This window comes from Trachemys scripta, chromosome 2 (assembly GCF_013100865.1).
Source record: "Trachemys scripta elegans isolate TJP31775 chromosome 2, CAS_Tse_1.0, whole genome shotgun sequence".
NCBI classification, from domain to species: Eukaryota; Metazoa; Chordata; order Testudines; family Emydidae; genus Trachemys; species Trachemys scripta.
The window spans coordinates 251,154,002-251,166,852 of record NC_048299.1 but is presented as its reverse complement, the minus strand read 5'-3'; the positions used below and the strand labels follow the sequence as shown (position 1 = coordinate 251,166,852).

Here is a 12,851-nt window from a genome sequence, read left to right as displayed (position 1 = left end):
TTCATTCTAAAGGCTGTCTTCCTCTCATCTCCCTCCCTGATTCAAACTAGAGTATGTGCTCTTCTAAGGTCCAGTTAATACCTATCCAGGAGCAGTGAGATTAATGGTAAGGGATACTGATTATATTTAGCTATTTGGTGCAGTACTCAGTGCTTAATTTGTAATGAAAGAGGTGCCAGGGCTCAAGCAATTAGGTGCCAGGACTCAAGCAATTTTTTTTACATTCATAACTGATGCAGCAAGCCCAGAGGTGCTGGGGCTATGAACTGCCAACCCTAGAGGTGCCGGGGCTCAGCCCTGGCACAAATTAAGCACTATCTGTAGTCTTTTTCTTCTTCACCAAAAGTACAGAGGAGGTAGAGCAGCAGCTGAAACCTTTTGCTAAGTTTTCCTGGAGGTACTCCCTTAACATTGGTAACTCTGCTTCAGACTTGGTTCTGGGCTAAAGGTCGATGGGGGAATTGTTAACGAAATGCAGGGGTACTGAGTCTGTGTTCCATTTTTCTAAGATATCATGATAGTCTTGGTATTTTACAGTAAGATTTGATTTATTGTGCCGGGATGGAGTTTCTAGGTCCAACAGGGTTGCTGCCATGTGGGGGAAACATCTGGGTTACAGGAATGGAACCCTTTGGCTTTATTTCTAGGGTTTCAAGTTCTTGAACGAGAAAGGAATTGTCCCTATGGAAGCTTGATGGAAAGGCAGTAACTCATTGAGACCACAGAATATGGGGATTGTGAAGAATAAGCTGCGGTGACCCTAAAAAGTCCAAGGTGAAATGTTAGGAGGAAATAATGTTAAACTGTAGGACTTTGAGGTGATCCCCAGAAACCACTTCCAGTGGTGTGGTCTCTGTGTAACCAGGCCTGATGCCAGTCAAGATCCATGTACTGTTTCTACCAGGTCCAGTTACCCTTGGGTTATATTGGGAGACTGATGGCCCAGCCCACAGAAAAATCCATAAAATTGTCCCCTGTTCCTAAATCAATCAAGGCCTATTATATTGGAAAGTCCTGCTCTGACTGCACAATCTGCAACTGCAGTGGAGATGGAGACCTGGAGATGGATGAGGAATTCCTGAGTTAGCATAATCTTGGGGTTTCTCCCTCATGGTACCCAGACTCGACTGGGTGTGGTGTTAACCTCTTCCCTGTCATCAGGTTAGTAGGGGAATTGCATACTTGCATACTGCATGCCCTGCTCCTCCACAATAGAAACAGAGGTTCTCCTGTCTTCCTAGTCTCATTCACTTGGGGATAGGCAGGGCCATTATATGTCAGCTGGTATGGACTCTACCCAGGGAAACCTCGCTTGGCCTTGAGGGCTGAGCTTTGGCTAAATGCTGGAAGTGGATGGTCTCCTCCTTCATTCCAGTTGTTGGTCGTGCAGTCACGTTTCTATCCAGATACACGGGTCCATGAAGACCTATAAACTGGTGGTGTGTGTGTGTCAGTGGGGCCATCTGTGCCAGCTTGTCTTTTAATTCTTTGCAAAGCCTGAGCCAAAACTGATGGAGGAGTGCCACATCATTCCAGGTGGTATCTATGGCCAAATGTCTGAATGGGGTGACATAGGAAGGGGCTGACCTCAGGATTTGCTGAAGCTTTCATAAGGCAGTCTCTGCTATGTGTGCTTTATGAGGGTGAAAATACTGGCAAACATTTGTAAGAATGAGTCCCAGTTGGTCAATACCAAGTGATTCTGTTCTAAAAAAGCAAGAGGCCCATGCCAGGACCTCCCCAGTAAGCAAGCTCAGTACTAACCACACCTTAACTTGTTCTGTGATGTACTCCTGGGGCTGAAGCATAAACAGGAGTCTGCACTGGGTAATGAATCCATTACTCCTGAGGGCATTCTGCACCAAAAAAATTAAAAATTCTGCACACAGTATTTTAAAATTCAGCAAATTTTATTTGTCAAATAAATGTGGAGGCATGGCATTGGGGAGCACAGGCCACTGGCTGCACAGAGGTGTGAGATCACTATACAGCTCACCACCCCCCCGCCCCGCCCCCAAGACATGGACTCAGTGGTGAGGCTGCACCTAACCCTGACACAACACAAGGACCGGGCCTGCCCCAAAAACACCCCAGGACCCTGCCCCTCCATGCCAGGTGCACCAGGTGTGGACAGGCAGGCTCAGCAAGGCAGGATCCAAGTGTGGAGGGGCTTAGTGTGGGGGGATCTAGGTATGGGTGGAGAGGTTTCTGTGTGGGGCAATCTGGGTGAAGGTGGTTGGGGCTCAGTGGGGGGGGTCTGGGTGTGGGGAGCTTAGTGGGGGGTCCAGATGCTGGGGGAGTGGGGCTCAGTAGGGTGGGGAGCCAGGTGAAGATGATTGGGGCTTAGTAGGGCGGGGATCTGGGAGTGGGTAGCTTGTTGGGGTGGTCCAAGTGCAGGGGGAGTGGGGCTTGTCGGGGGGGTTCTGGATGCGGGGGTGCGGGTGAGGCTCGGTGGGAGGGTCTGGTTATGAGGGGTCTGGATGCATGGGAGTTGAGCAGATGGGGGAGCAGCTCCCTATACAGTGATCCCTCCCCCTGCAGCTGAGGAGTGATGGATGCAGGAAGCGTGGGGTGGGGACAGTTTACAGAGCTTCCTACAGCCGGGGGCGAAATCTGGGAGTAGGTCTGACACAGCCCTGGATGTCGTGCAGGGGAAGAGGAAGTCCCATCCTCCCCAGCCCAGGCAGGACTAGCAGCTGAGCCTGGTGTAGGGTCGGAGGCACCAGCTGGGTCTTTCCCAGTCCTGCCCCCTAACCCACAGTGATTTACCTCTCTGCCGGCTGCCCTGGACACCCAAAACATACTGCTGGGGAGTATCCTATGATTGCTCTTCTGGCTTCCCTTTGCTTCTCTTCAGAAAGTCATTTTTCTGCGGGGAAGCAAAGAAAATCTGCGGGGGATATTAGTTCTGTGCATGCATAGTAGTGTAGAATTCCCCCAGGAGTAACCCATGAAAATTACTGAGGGTGCCATCATATCTGTCTGGCAAAGGAACTCTGGGGCCTGTCTCCTGAGTTGGTGTCATAAGAGATGATGAGTGGTTACCCGCAGCTGCTCCGAGTGCTGTGGCTTGCTCCTGAAAGGAATGATTTCCCATCTGCAACTGTCATACTGGGTTTTTCAGTTTCTGGTTCTCTGCCTGGAGGGCAGTGATCTGCACCTGAGGACTCAGAGGGCCCTGGGATGATGGCAGGGTGGGAGCCCCACTGGTGTCCATAGTTGGTCTGGGGGTTCAATAATGAGTCCCAGAGAAGACCAAGGTTGGTCTGAGCAAACTGTCAGAGCCCATAAAGTGGGCAGTCTGACAAAGTGGTTGGAGCCAGGAGTAAAGTCGGGGTCATGGTCCCACCAAGGGTCAAAGCCAGAGTTAGTCAGAAGCCATGCCAAGGGTCTAAGCCAGAAACAGCAAGTACAGTCAGGGCTAGGAAGCAGGACCAAGGCATGGTGACAGGAACTGGGATGAGGTGTGGTAGTAGGAGCAAGACGAGACAGCAAGAACAAGGAGCAGGAACCAGGTGAGGAAGATGGGAATAGGTCTCAGAGGTCTGGGCAGCAACAGGCCTCGCAACTAGTTACTCAGACAAGGGATGGGACAGGAACAGGAAGCTTTATACCCACTGGTGTCCAATCATCAGTCTGCTGTTAGTCATTTGAGCCTACTGAGTCAGTGAGTGTAGCTTCTGGTGGTTGGGTATTAACAGCAATTCCCTTATCATGAGCCAGTGCAGTAGATAAGGCTCATGCTTGGTGGGCCTGGGTTCAAGACCTCTAGTAGCCGACTTGTGCAGAGGATGTGCTGTGGCTGCATCAAGGATGAGGAGTGGTCACTGTGCACTACTCTCTGGTGATCCTTGGCTGCTGTTGGCCCTTTTGGGGCTATTATAAATTATGGTGAGGATTCTCCCCCAGCAATCCTAAGGCTCATGAGAGTGTACTGTGCTGAGTGGCAGCGTGACACAGCTGAGTATCTGGGTCTTAGAACTCTTAAAATAGTGCAGAAATGTTTTTTTCATTATTCCTTCCCCCCTCCCCAAATTGAATCTGGACTAGGTTACATGGTAAGAGTCTGGTAATCAGAATCAGTCATCTTCATCAGAAAAAAAAAGAACGTGAACTGCTCTAAGTGGAAATCTCAATTCAACCTTAACTATGGAGCTGCTACTGGTGCCTCCATAATATAATTATAACATTGGGGACTTTGCGGTAATACAATAAAACAAAAACTCAAACCAAACCAAAAAAAAACAAAAAAAAAACCCCAAAAAACCAACCGACTCTGAACTGCCAAAAAAGGCAAAAGAAAGGATGGAAATAGGATAGGAGTTTTGAATTATGATCCAGAAACTGAAATGGAATAGAATTATTAATTAATTTTTTAAACATGCTCTTTGCATATGTTCTGTTAAACCAAACCAGGCAAGCTTTTAAGGGAGTTTCCATAAAGTCAGGTGAAGTGAAAATTCATCTAGCAAGAATATAACACTTTTATCAAAGGGTGCTTTTAGCAAGTGATTTTTCATTTAAAACAACAGTACATAAATAATTTTAAGGCCAGAAGGAACCACCAGATCATCTAGAAATGAAATCAACTTCAAAACATGTTTTTCCCTTTCTGTTTTGGAAGTAATAGTTAATGCATTATTTCAAGTGTACATTTGCGTCACTTAGATGTGAGGGAGGGTCATATGATGTTAATTTTTCTTTTCATGTTCTGTTCTGCACCTCATCATTGGACTAAATTATTTGGAAAAACCTTGATGTCCTTTCAAACTGTCTTGTGTGGGTGGGCAAGAAGCAAATGTTTTTATGAATATTTAAACATACTGGACATTTGATTCAAGCATTGCAATTAATGAAATATTTGCAATGCATGTTGAATATAACAAATGTGCATTGCAATTAACTGTTGCAGGACTATCATCAAAGCAAGTCATCTTATGGCCTCATCTTGAAAGTGCTTGCTAACGTGGGAGAGGCTTTGCAGGGTCAGGCTCTTAATTTGCAGTCCACGTGCATTGTAGATTAAGTATTAAGGGCCTGGTCCTTAACCCAGACAAAATTCCTGCCATTATTAGTTATAATAATAAATATTTCTGTTATCTTCCAACCAAGAAACACAAGTTTCTTTTGTGTACATGAACCAATTTAGGTTGACTTTAATAGGAGTTTTGTCTGAGTAAGACTGTGGAAATCCATTTCCTGCAGGGAGTAGCTAAGTCAGGATCAGGGCTGATGGGTGGAAGTTGCTACATGTTCTCACTAGCCATCACTTCCTAGCCTTCTCCCCATACACAGATGCTAGGCCCCTAGGAGAGCCATTCAGGCATAAAAGTAGAGGAAATGATACAGCAGGCAGCTGACTATCCCCTTTTTGGCAACTAAATTTTGGGTAAGCACCCAAACTTTTGGGCTTTATCTAAACAGAGGATCTGAATGTCATTTTGAGGTTCCCTTGGGACCAGTACTAACAGCAGACTACACACATAGAGAGACTGAATGGTCAGGGGTTAGAGGATTAGCCTGGGATCTGGAAGACCTATGTTCAATTTCCTGTTCTGCCACAGACTCCCTGCATGACCTTGGGAAAATCACTTAGTCTCTCAGGGTTCCAGCTGTACAATGGGGAGATGCACTTCCTTACTTCACAAGGAAGTTGTGAGGATAAATACATTAAAAGATTTTCAGCATCTCAGATACTACGGTAATGGGAGCCATGAGGCTATGTCTACACTGAGTTATGGATGTGATTCCTCTGCCTGTGTACGCATACTCACGCTAGCTCTCATTTAGCTAGTTTGAGTATAAATAGCAGTGCAGCCAGGGTAGCGTGGGAAGTGGCAGTAGATGCACGTCTGAGCTGTGCCAAGTATATACCAATGGGTTTCAGGCAAGTTTTACTTGGCATGGCTCAGACGTACCTCCAGTACCACCACCAGTGCTGCCGTAGCTACACTGCTATTTATACACACACTAGCTTTATGAGAGCTAGAATGAGTATGTGTACACAAGCAGGGGAATCACACCCCTAGCTTATAGTGTAGATGTAGCCTAAGACAGACAGATCTGTAAAAGAGAGGTAGAGCCTGAAGAGCCATTGCTTCCATGTGGCAGCTATATTATTACATATTGTATGTTGAAGACCTCAGTAAGCTAATTTTGAGCTCTGCATATGTAACCTTTGGGTGGGCTAGAGTTCACTTCATTTCCTGTCTCCAGTGGTTTAAAAAAAAAAACCAACTCCCATAGAAAGTAGCTGGAGACCAGAGATCAGTCTCCAAGGATTTTCAGCAAGGATTGCACAGGGTCAACCTCCCCATATTCAAGTCCCAAAAGGAACTAAATAAATAATTTAATTAAATAACGGTATGATAAAGAAACAAACAAAAATCTAATTTTTAAGCATGCCATGGCTATTTTATAATCCACAGACATTACTTTCACAGTTATACATGCTCACCTAAGACTCAGTTAGAGTCTTTGATCACCAAATCTATGCAGTCTGTTGAGTCTAAAACTACATCTTCCCTCCACTTGCTTGTAGGAATCTTCAGTTGGAATCCAGGCAGACTCTTCCTCTGCTGAAATCACTGTTAGCCAGTCAGCTAACTCATTAACCAATCACTCAGTTAAGTGTACAGATTTAAACAACACCCTGTTTCAAGAAAATACAAAACTTTCCCCATTACTACATTTAAAGAAAAGTTGGTGAATCAGACTACTTGAGACAATTTAACTAGAACAGTTTGGCTAAAATCAAAACAACATTCAAAGCATACAATTAAAATACAAGTTATTTTTCCCTTCCAATTTCCCCTTGCTATAATTAGCATTGTCCATGCTTCCCTGTTAGAGGGTTAACAATATCACTAACCTCCTGCAAAATGCTTCAGGGTACGTCTACACTACCTGCCAGCGAGTAGTGATCAATCTATCGGGGATCGATTTATTGTATCTAGTATAGATGCGATAAATCGATCCCTGATCGCTCTGCTGTCGACTCTGGAACTCCACCACAGCAAGAGGCAGAAGTGGAGTCGATGGGGGAGTGGCGGCCGTCGATCCCGTGCTGCGAGGACACGAAGTAAGTGATTCTAAGTCTATCTAAGATACGTCGACTTCAGCTACGCTATTCTTGTAGCTGAAGTTGCGTATCTTAGATCGATTTCCCCCCCCCCCCGACCCCCTAGTGTAGACCAGGACTCATCTGACCCCAGCAACAGGGAACCAAAACTACCACACCCAATTCCAGAAGCTTCTGGATGTGGAGTGCTAAATCTGTCTAGCAACAATGGCCCAGACACAACTCACTCTTACCTCCCCCAATGGATCTCTTAAAGAGATATTTCCCTATTAGACACATGGGTTACACATAATCACAAAGGGGTCCCAAAGATCAAATTACTTTTCCTGTGAAAACTGCCTAAATTATAGTTCAACGTCACAATAAGAGTTGCTGTAAAATGCCTTGTGTTTCCCTAACTGCTGCAGAAGATAAAATGTCCTATCAATTTAAGTGGCCCTATTGTAACTTTTGGCCCTCTAAGGTTTAAGAATAAATACTAAAGTCCTTGTATTTAAAGAATTTATAAACTTGTAAAGTTCTTAGAGGAATTTACAAATAGCTATTTCAGAAGTACCACACTGGATCAACTTGCTTCTTTGGAAAGAGTGAAAAAGAAATGCATGACATAAGTAACTGCAAAAACTAATACAATGTTGCATAAAATGAATTCCAAATGCTTTCTGATGTAACTTCACATGCTAACGATGGATACATTGATGCAGTTTATATATTTTAAAAAGGAATATTTTTTTTCAAATAATATTCATGATTTATGTGTGTGTGACTCTTTTATTTTATAATGGATTTTTCTGTTAATTTTTGAACATTTTGCCCTGGCATTTTGTGTGTTTGTATGTGTGTGTGAGTGTGCTGAAACTTTGCTAACCAAAACCTTGCAGAAAGAGCAATACTATTTTATTTAATTATTCCATAACATAGCCTTTTAAGTATCCCTAGTTTTCAGACCTCTGTGTGTGTTTGTGGAAATCTAAATTTCTCTCTCTCTAAATCACCTGTCCCCCTTTTCATGTGTGATGGCTCATTTATAAACCAAGAAGTTATATTCCTGTTTTATATACTAACTCAATGTCTGATATGTCTATCTTTAAGGTTTTCATGGTTACTGATTTCTCAATGTTTACCTTTCTTTTTTCAAGTAATAAACACCCTTAATAATCTTTTAGTAATATCTCTAATATCTGTATGAGAAAGCTAATATTCTCAGGGCCGGCTCCAGGCACCAGCCCAGCAAGCAGGTGCTTGGGGTGGCCAAGGGGAAGGGACAGTACGTTGGGCTGTTCGGCGGCAATTCAGTGGCGGGTCCCTCTTGGAGGGAAGCACCTGCCGCCGAAGAAGAAAGTGGGACGGTGGAGCTGCCGCTGGGGTGCCACTGATCGCAATTGCGATCGCGGGGTTTTTTCCCCCCCGCTGCTTGGGGCGGCAAAAACCCTGGAGCCGGTCCTGAATATTCTAGAGGTCCAGTGAATATTTAGGAAGCACAAGAAGTGGAAGATTGGTCCCCAGATGTGTTGCTTTAGGAAGCAGAAGCCTCTTCCCTGCCAGCATCCTGCTCTGTGCATAGGACCAGATCAGAGTCCTTGGGATGAGGGAGAGTCAATACTTTGTCTTAGCTTATATATCCTCAGCAAAATTAGATTTAGTTACCTTTTTCCTATTTAAAACAGAGTGGGTGACTCATATATAAACTGGGTCATATGATGTTTTGTAAACTGAAGGTTGAGAAGCAATTTCTTAAGATCTTAACAGATTGCTCCTTGAACATTGCTTCTGGGACACACAAGAGCAGCAGCAACGTAGACCTAAGTAACACAAAGGCATCAGCTTGATATGGAACTATAGCTGGGTAGTCAGTAAAAGCAACCAGTATATAATAGTTTTAGCATCCTCAGCACAGCTAGCACTGTGACTCTATATTTTAGAAATGGGGAGAAAATCAAAAGGAAATCAAAATCCTGAGATGCCGCATGGACACTACTTACACATGCTGTAGAAGAGATATATGGCACGTGTATTTCTAACAAAAAGAGAAGCAGAAAGTCAAGATACTGGGTGCTAAATGCTATTTGAAAATAAAATCTGGAAGAACTGTGTATCTGTACCATAGCATATGGATTCATATGTGAGTTTAGAAATCAAACGTAGCATAAGAAAGCATTCTCAGGTGGCTGCAAATAGTCTGTTCATGGCCAACTAATGGAAATGATTTGGACCCTTTATGCAATGATAGGCAATGATGATATATGTTAGCACATTATCTGTTCCTCTTTCTCTAAATATCTCCCTCTTCCCCTTTTCTCCCACAAATGTGTTTAAATACAAGTGTGTATGTGTGTGTGTGGGGGGGAACACCACAATAAAATATAGTTCTATTAAACCCAATGTTATCCCACACAGGAGGATAATCAACTCAAAATTTGCACTTTTTAAAATTTTTATTGTACCAACTGTTTAACATCTAAGGCAAGAGAAAAAATAGACATTTTAACTTCTTTATGCATTTGGCAGCACTTTGTGCTTAATTAACTTCGCAATTTCCACTATTGAGTCAGTTTCTGTTGTTTGGGTGTATCTTTAATACAGCAACAGGGAAGAGAAAAATATCTATTTTTTAAAAATAGGAAAATGTAGTTTTAAATCACAGAAAATAGCATGAGGGTTCTGGGGCAAATGTGGTAGCTAAAGGTAATTTTTTTTTAAATACTGGGTGGATCTCAGATTGACAGCATCCCTTTTTTAAACTTTTCTATTTTTGCTATTTAATTGCTTTACAAGTGTTTTCATGTTTGGCCTTATTCTAACTGAAAACTTTTAAAATATGTCTCAGGATGCAGAATAGAAAACTGCGACTCTTGCTTTAGCAGAGACTTTTGCACCAAATGCAAAGCTGGCTTTTACTTACACAGAGGCCGTTGTTTTGGAGAATGCCCGGATGGATTTGCATCCTTAGAGGAAACTATGGAATGCGTGGGTGAGTGTCTTTGCACAACTCTATCATAGCAGTTATTTTAACACCTGTATCTTTATGAAATGCCTGCTGGATTTATTCTGCACTTCTGATTCCAAAATGCCTTATTAATTGGGATTTAAATTTATAATAGTCTTGTGCTGACATTTTGAATTCTCTAGATATTAAAGGGGACAAGTTCAAGTAATTACATCACAAATGTTTTTCTTACTAACATTGGTGTATATATACTAGATGAAACTACTAATGTAATCCAGCTCTCTTTTTTTATCTCAATAACTTAGTCACTGTTCTCAGAAAAACATCTCTCTCTCTAACATTGTGACCTTCTCTAGGTTTTTAAATAGCACAATATTGGGGTGCTCTGCCCTATGCCTACACCATAGTTTGGTCAATTTTATTACGTCACCATCATCAGGGTCTTATACCTTGGCTTTTTAAAAACCTCATCCTCCTGAAAACTTATAAACCAGGCCTTTACATATAATGTATATAATTATGGGGTTGGTGCACACCTAAGTCTACCCATGCAATATCCGTTGCCCAGCCACAGGGCTGGCTGAGTTCATACTGAGCAGGGAATTTTAACTCTGCCTTCATTCAGCTTTTTCTGAAGCCCTCTTCTCTTTCCCATGTCACATGTGTAGAGGGCAGGATGGGAGCAGAGAGAGGATTTGTCTTTCCAGCTCGTGGTCCTTGCTGGGTGGTCTAGTAGTGCTGCTAATCCCAGTGTGTTCTCTTTGCCTCTCCCCTGTATCCCCAAGCTGTTGAAGGGAAAAATAGGAACACATGAAACCTGGCAGGGCGTTACTCCTTGCGAGGCCCAACAGCCAAGAGGAAATGAACATGTGCTTCCACATCCACACACAGAGGGCACGTGGGCTAGGGTTAAAGGACAGAGATAGGGAAACTGAATTCACCTCACCACCTCCCAATGTCTGAATAGCTCCCATCTGCTAGAGTACGGTGAGTACTAATTGCAGATTCTGTAAAGCTACTGAACTGAATTCCTGCCATGGCTTTGGATTTACTTCAGAAAAGGAGTGACTCCCAGTTCAAAGCATTTAAAGTTTATAAAACTAAGCCAACATTGCTGACTCCTGAGTGAGTCTCATGATATTTGATATTTTTGTTAAAGCTCCAGCTCGTAATGTGAGGCACTCTCTCCTGATAGTCATGCCTAGTGGTCAGAGCAGAGGTTGAAGCCAGATTTCAGGGCAGGCCTGGGCTGAGGGTAGCACTGGAACTGAGATTTGAGGAGAGGCTGGGGTCAGAACCGAGATCATAGTCTGTAGACAAGCCAGAAGTAGTACTGTAGCCAGAGTCCAACTGCAGGCCAGAGGTTGAAGATGGGTGGTTAGAAACCAAATCAGTACTGTACCTGGAGTCCAGATACAGGCCAAAGGTCACAGCTGGGTGGTCAGAGTCCCATGGGGTCAGGAGGTAGAGGCAAGGCCTGGAGCAAGGTCAGAGCAGGGCAAGGACAAGACTGGAACAGGGCTTGGGCAAGGCTGGGGCAGGAGCAGGCTGAGAGAATCTGATACACTGGGAGATAGCAAGAGGGTTCTTGGACAGATAATGCTATTGTACAGACTGATCTATAGCTCTGGCGGGACTGGGAAAATATCAGAGCCTGGGGGGTCATCTGACCCACGCTCCACTCAGGGATAGGCTGCTTCCACATTCTTGATGGCTGAGTCACTGCAGGCTCTGGGAGGGATAAGTCAGTAAAGCTGGGTTGTTGCTGCATGCTGGCATGCTTACTGCAGTTCTGTTGGAGGGGAACCCATTGAGGCTCTGGGTGGGCGGGTGTGGGCCTGCCTTTACTAAAGGCTCTCCTCTGCAGCCTAAGAGGGAGGGGGCACCAGACCCAGTCCTCAATGACAAGGGACAACAAAAGGAAAAACAGGGATGGGAGTGAAGGTCACCGGGATAAAATCTGGGATCCAAAGGGAGACACCGAGCAGAGAACTTCGGACAGCACTCACTGCTTCTCCAGGGAGCCAGTGAACACAGCCCGGAGGAACTTTGTCTGGAGATGTGACTTGAAAAGGGATCAGAAATTGGCTTCCAGTCGCAAAGCCCCTCTTCCCCACAATCCAGCTTCCTCCTCCTGGTATGGTAGAGGACCACCTTGGCCAGCACCAGGAAGAGATTGACCAGGAGGTCTTGTGACTTCATAGGATCACAGACAGGGTGTGTATAGATCAAGATGTGTGGGGAAAGTGCAGCCAGAACTTACGAAGGTTTTGGAGGAGCTGGATGAAGGGCTTCTCCAGTCTGATGCACCCTATATAAATGTGCACCACGGTCTCCCTCTCACTACAGAAAGGTCAGGTGTCAGAGGGGGAGGTGGTGAACCGTTCCAGGTACACATTTGTGCTCACAGGTCGATGAAGGAGCCACCAACTAATATCCCCAGCGGATCATGGGATCAGAATGGAATATTTACCCTTCTGGGGTGGTAGGAGTTCCCTCCAATTGGTGTCAGGGTGGAACATGAGGGCAAGGAAATGCAGGGTGTGGAGCACTAGTGCATACAGATGTTTCCTGGGGACGATTCAGAGGCAGACTGGCTACATGTTATGCAGCTGGTTCAGGTGGTATGTCAGGGGTGGCTGGGGAGGCTTGCAGGGCAGGGGCCCGATGATGAGGTCCAGAGGGCCAGGGGTGAGGTGCAGGTGGGGAGTATCCTCCCGCAGGACTAGAGGAAAGTGTGATAGATGGGCAATAAGGCTGTCCATGCCTCCTGGAGCACACGATGGGGAACACGAGGGTGGTGAGTCCCATACACTGGCTGAG

General features: G+C 44.8%; 1 protein-coding gene across 1 annotated transcript in view; it reads left to right on the top strand.

The window, feature by feature from the left end:
• RSPO2 (R-spondin 2) overlaps positions 1 to 12,851 on the top strand; it is a 162,530-nt gene that overhangs the window by 79,016 nt on the left and 70,663 nt on the right. The window contains exon 3 of the mRNA XM_034763487.1: positions 9,909 to 10,052. Within this exon, the coding sequence (XP_034619378.1) occupies positions 9,909 to 10,052 (144 nt within the window). The remainder of the gene's footprint in view (positions 1 to 9,908; positions 10,053 to 12,851) is intronic.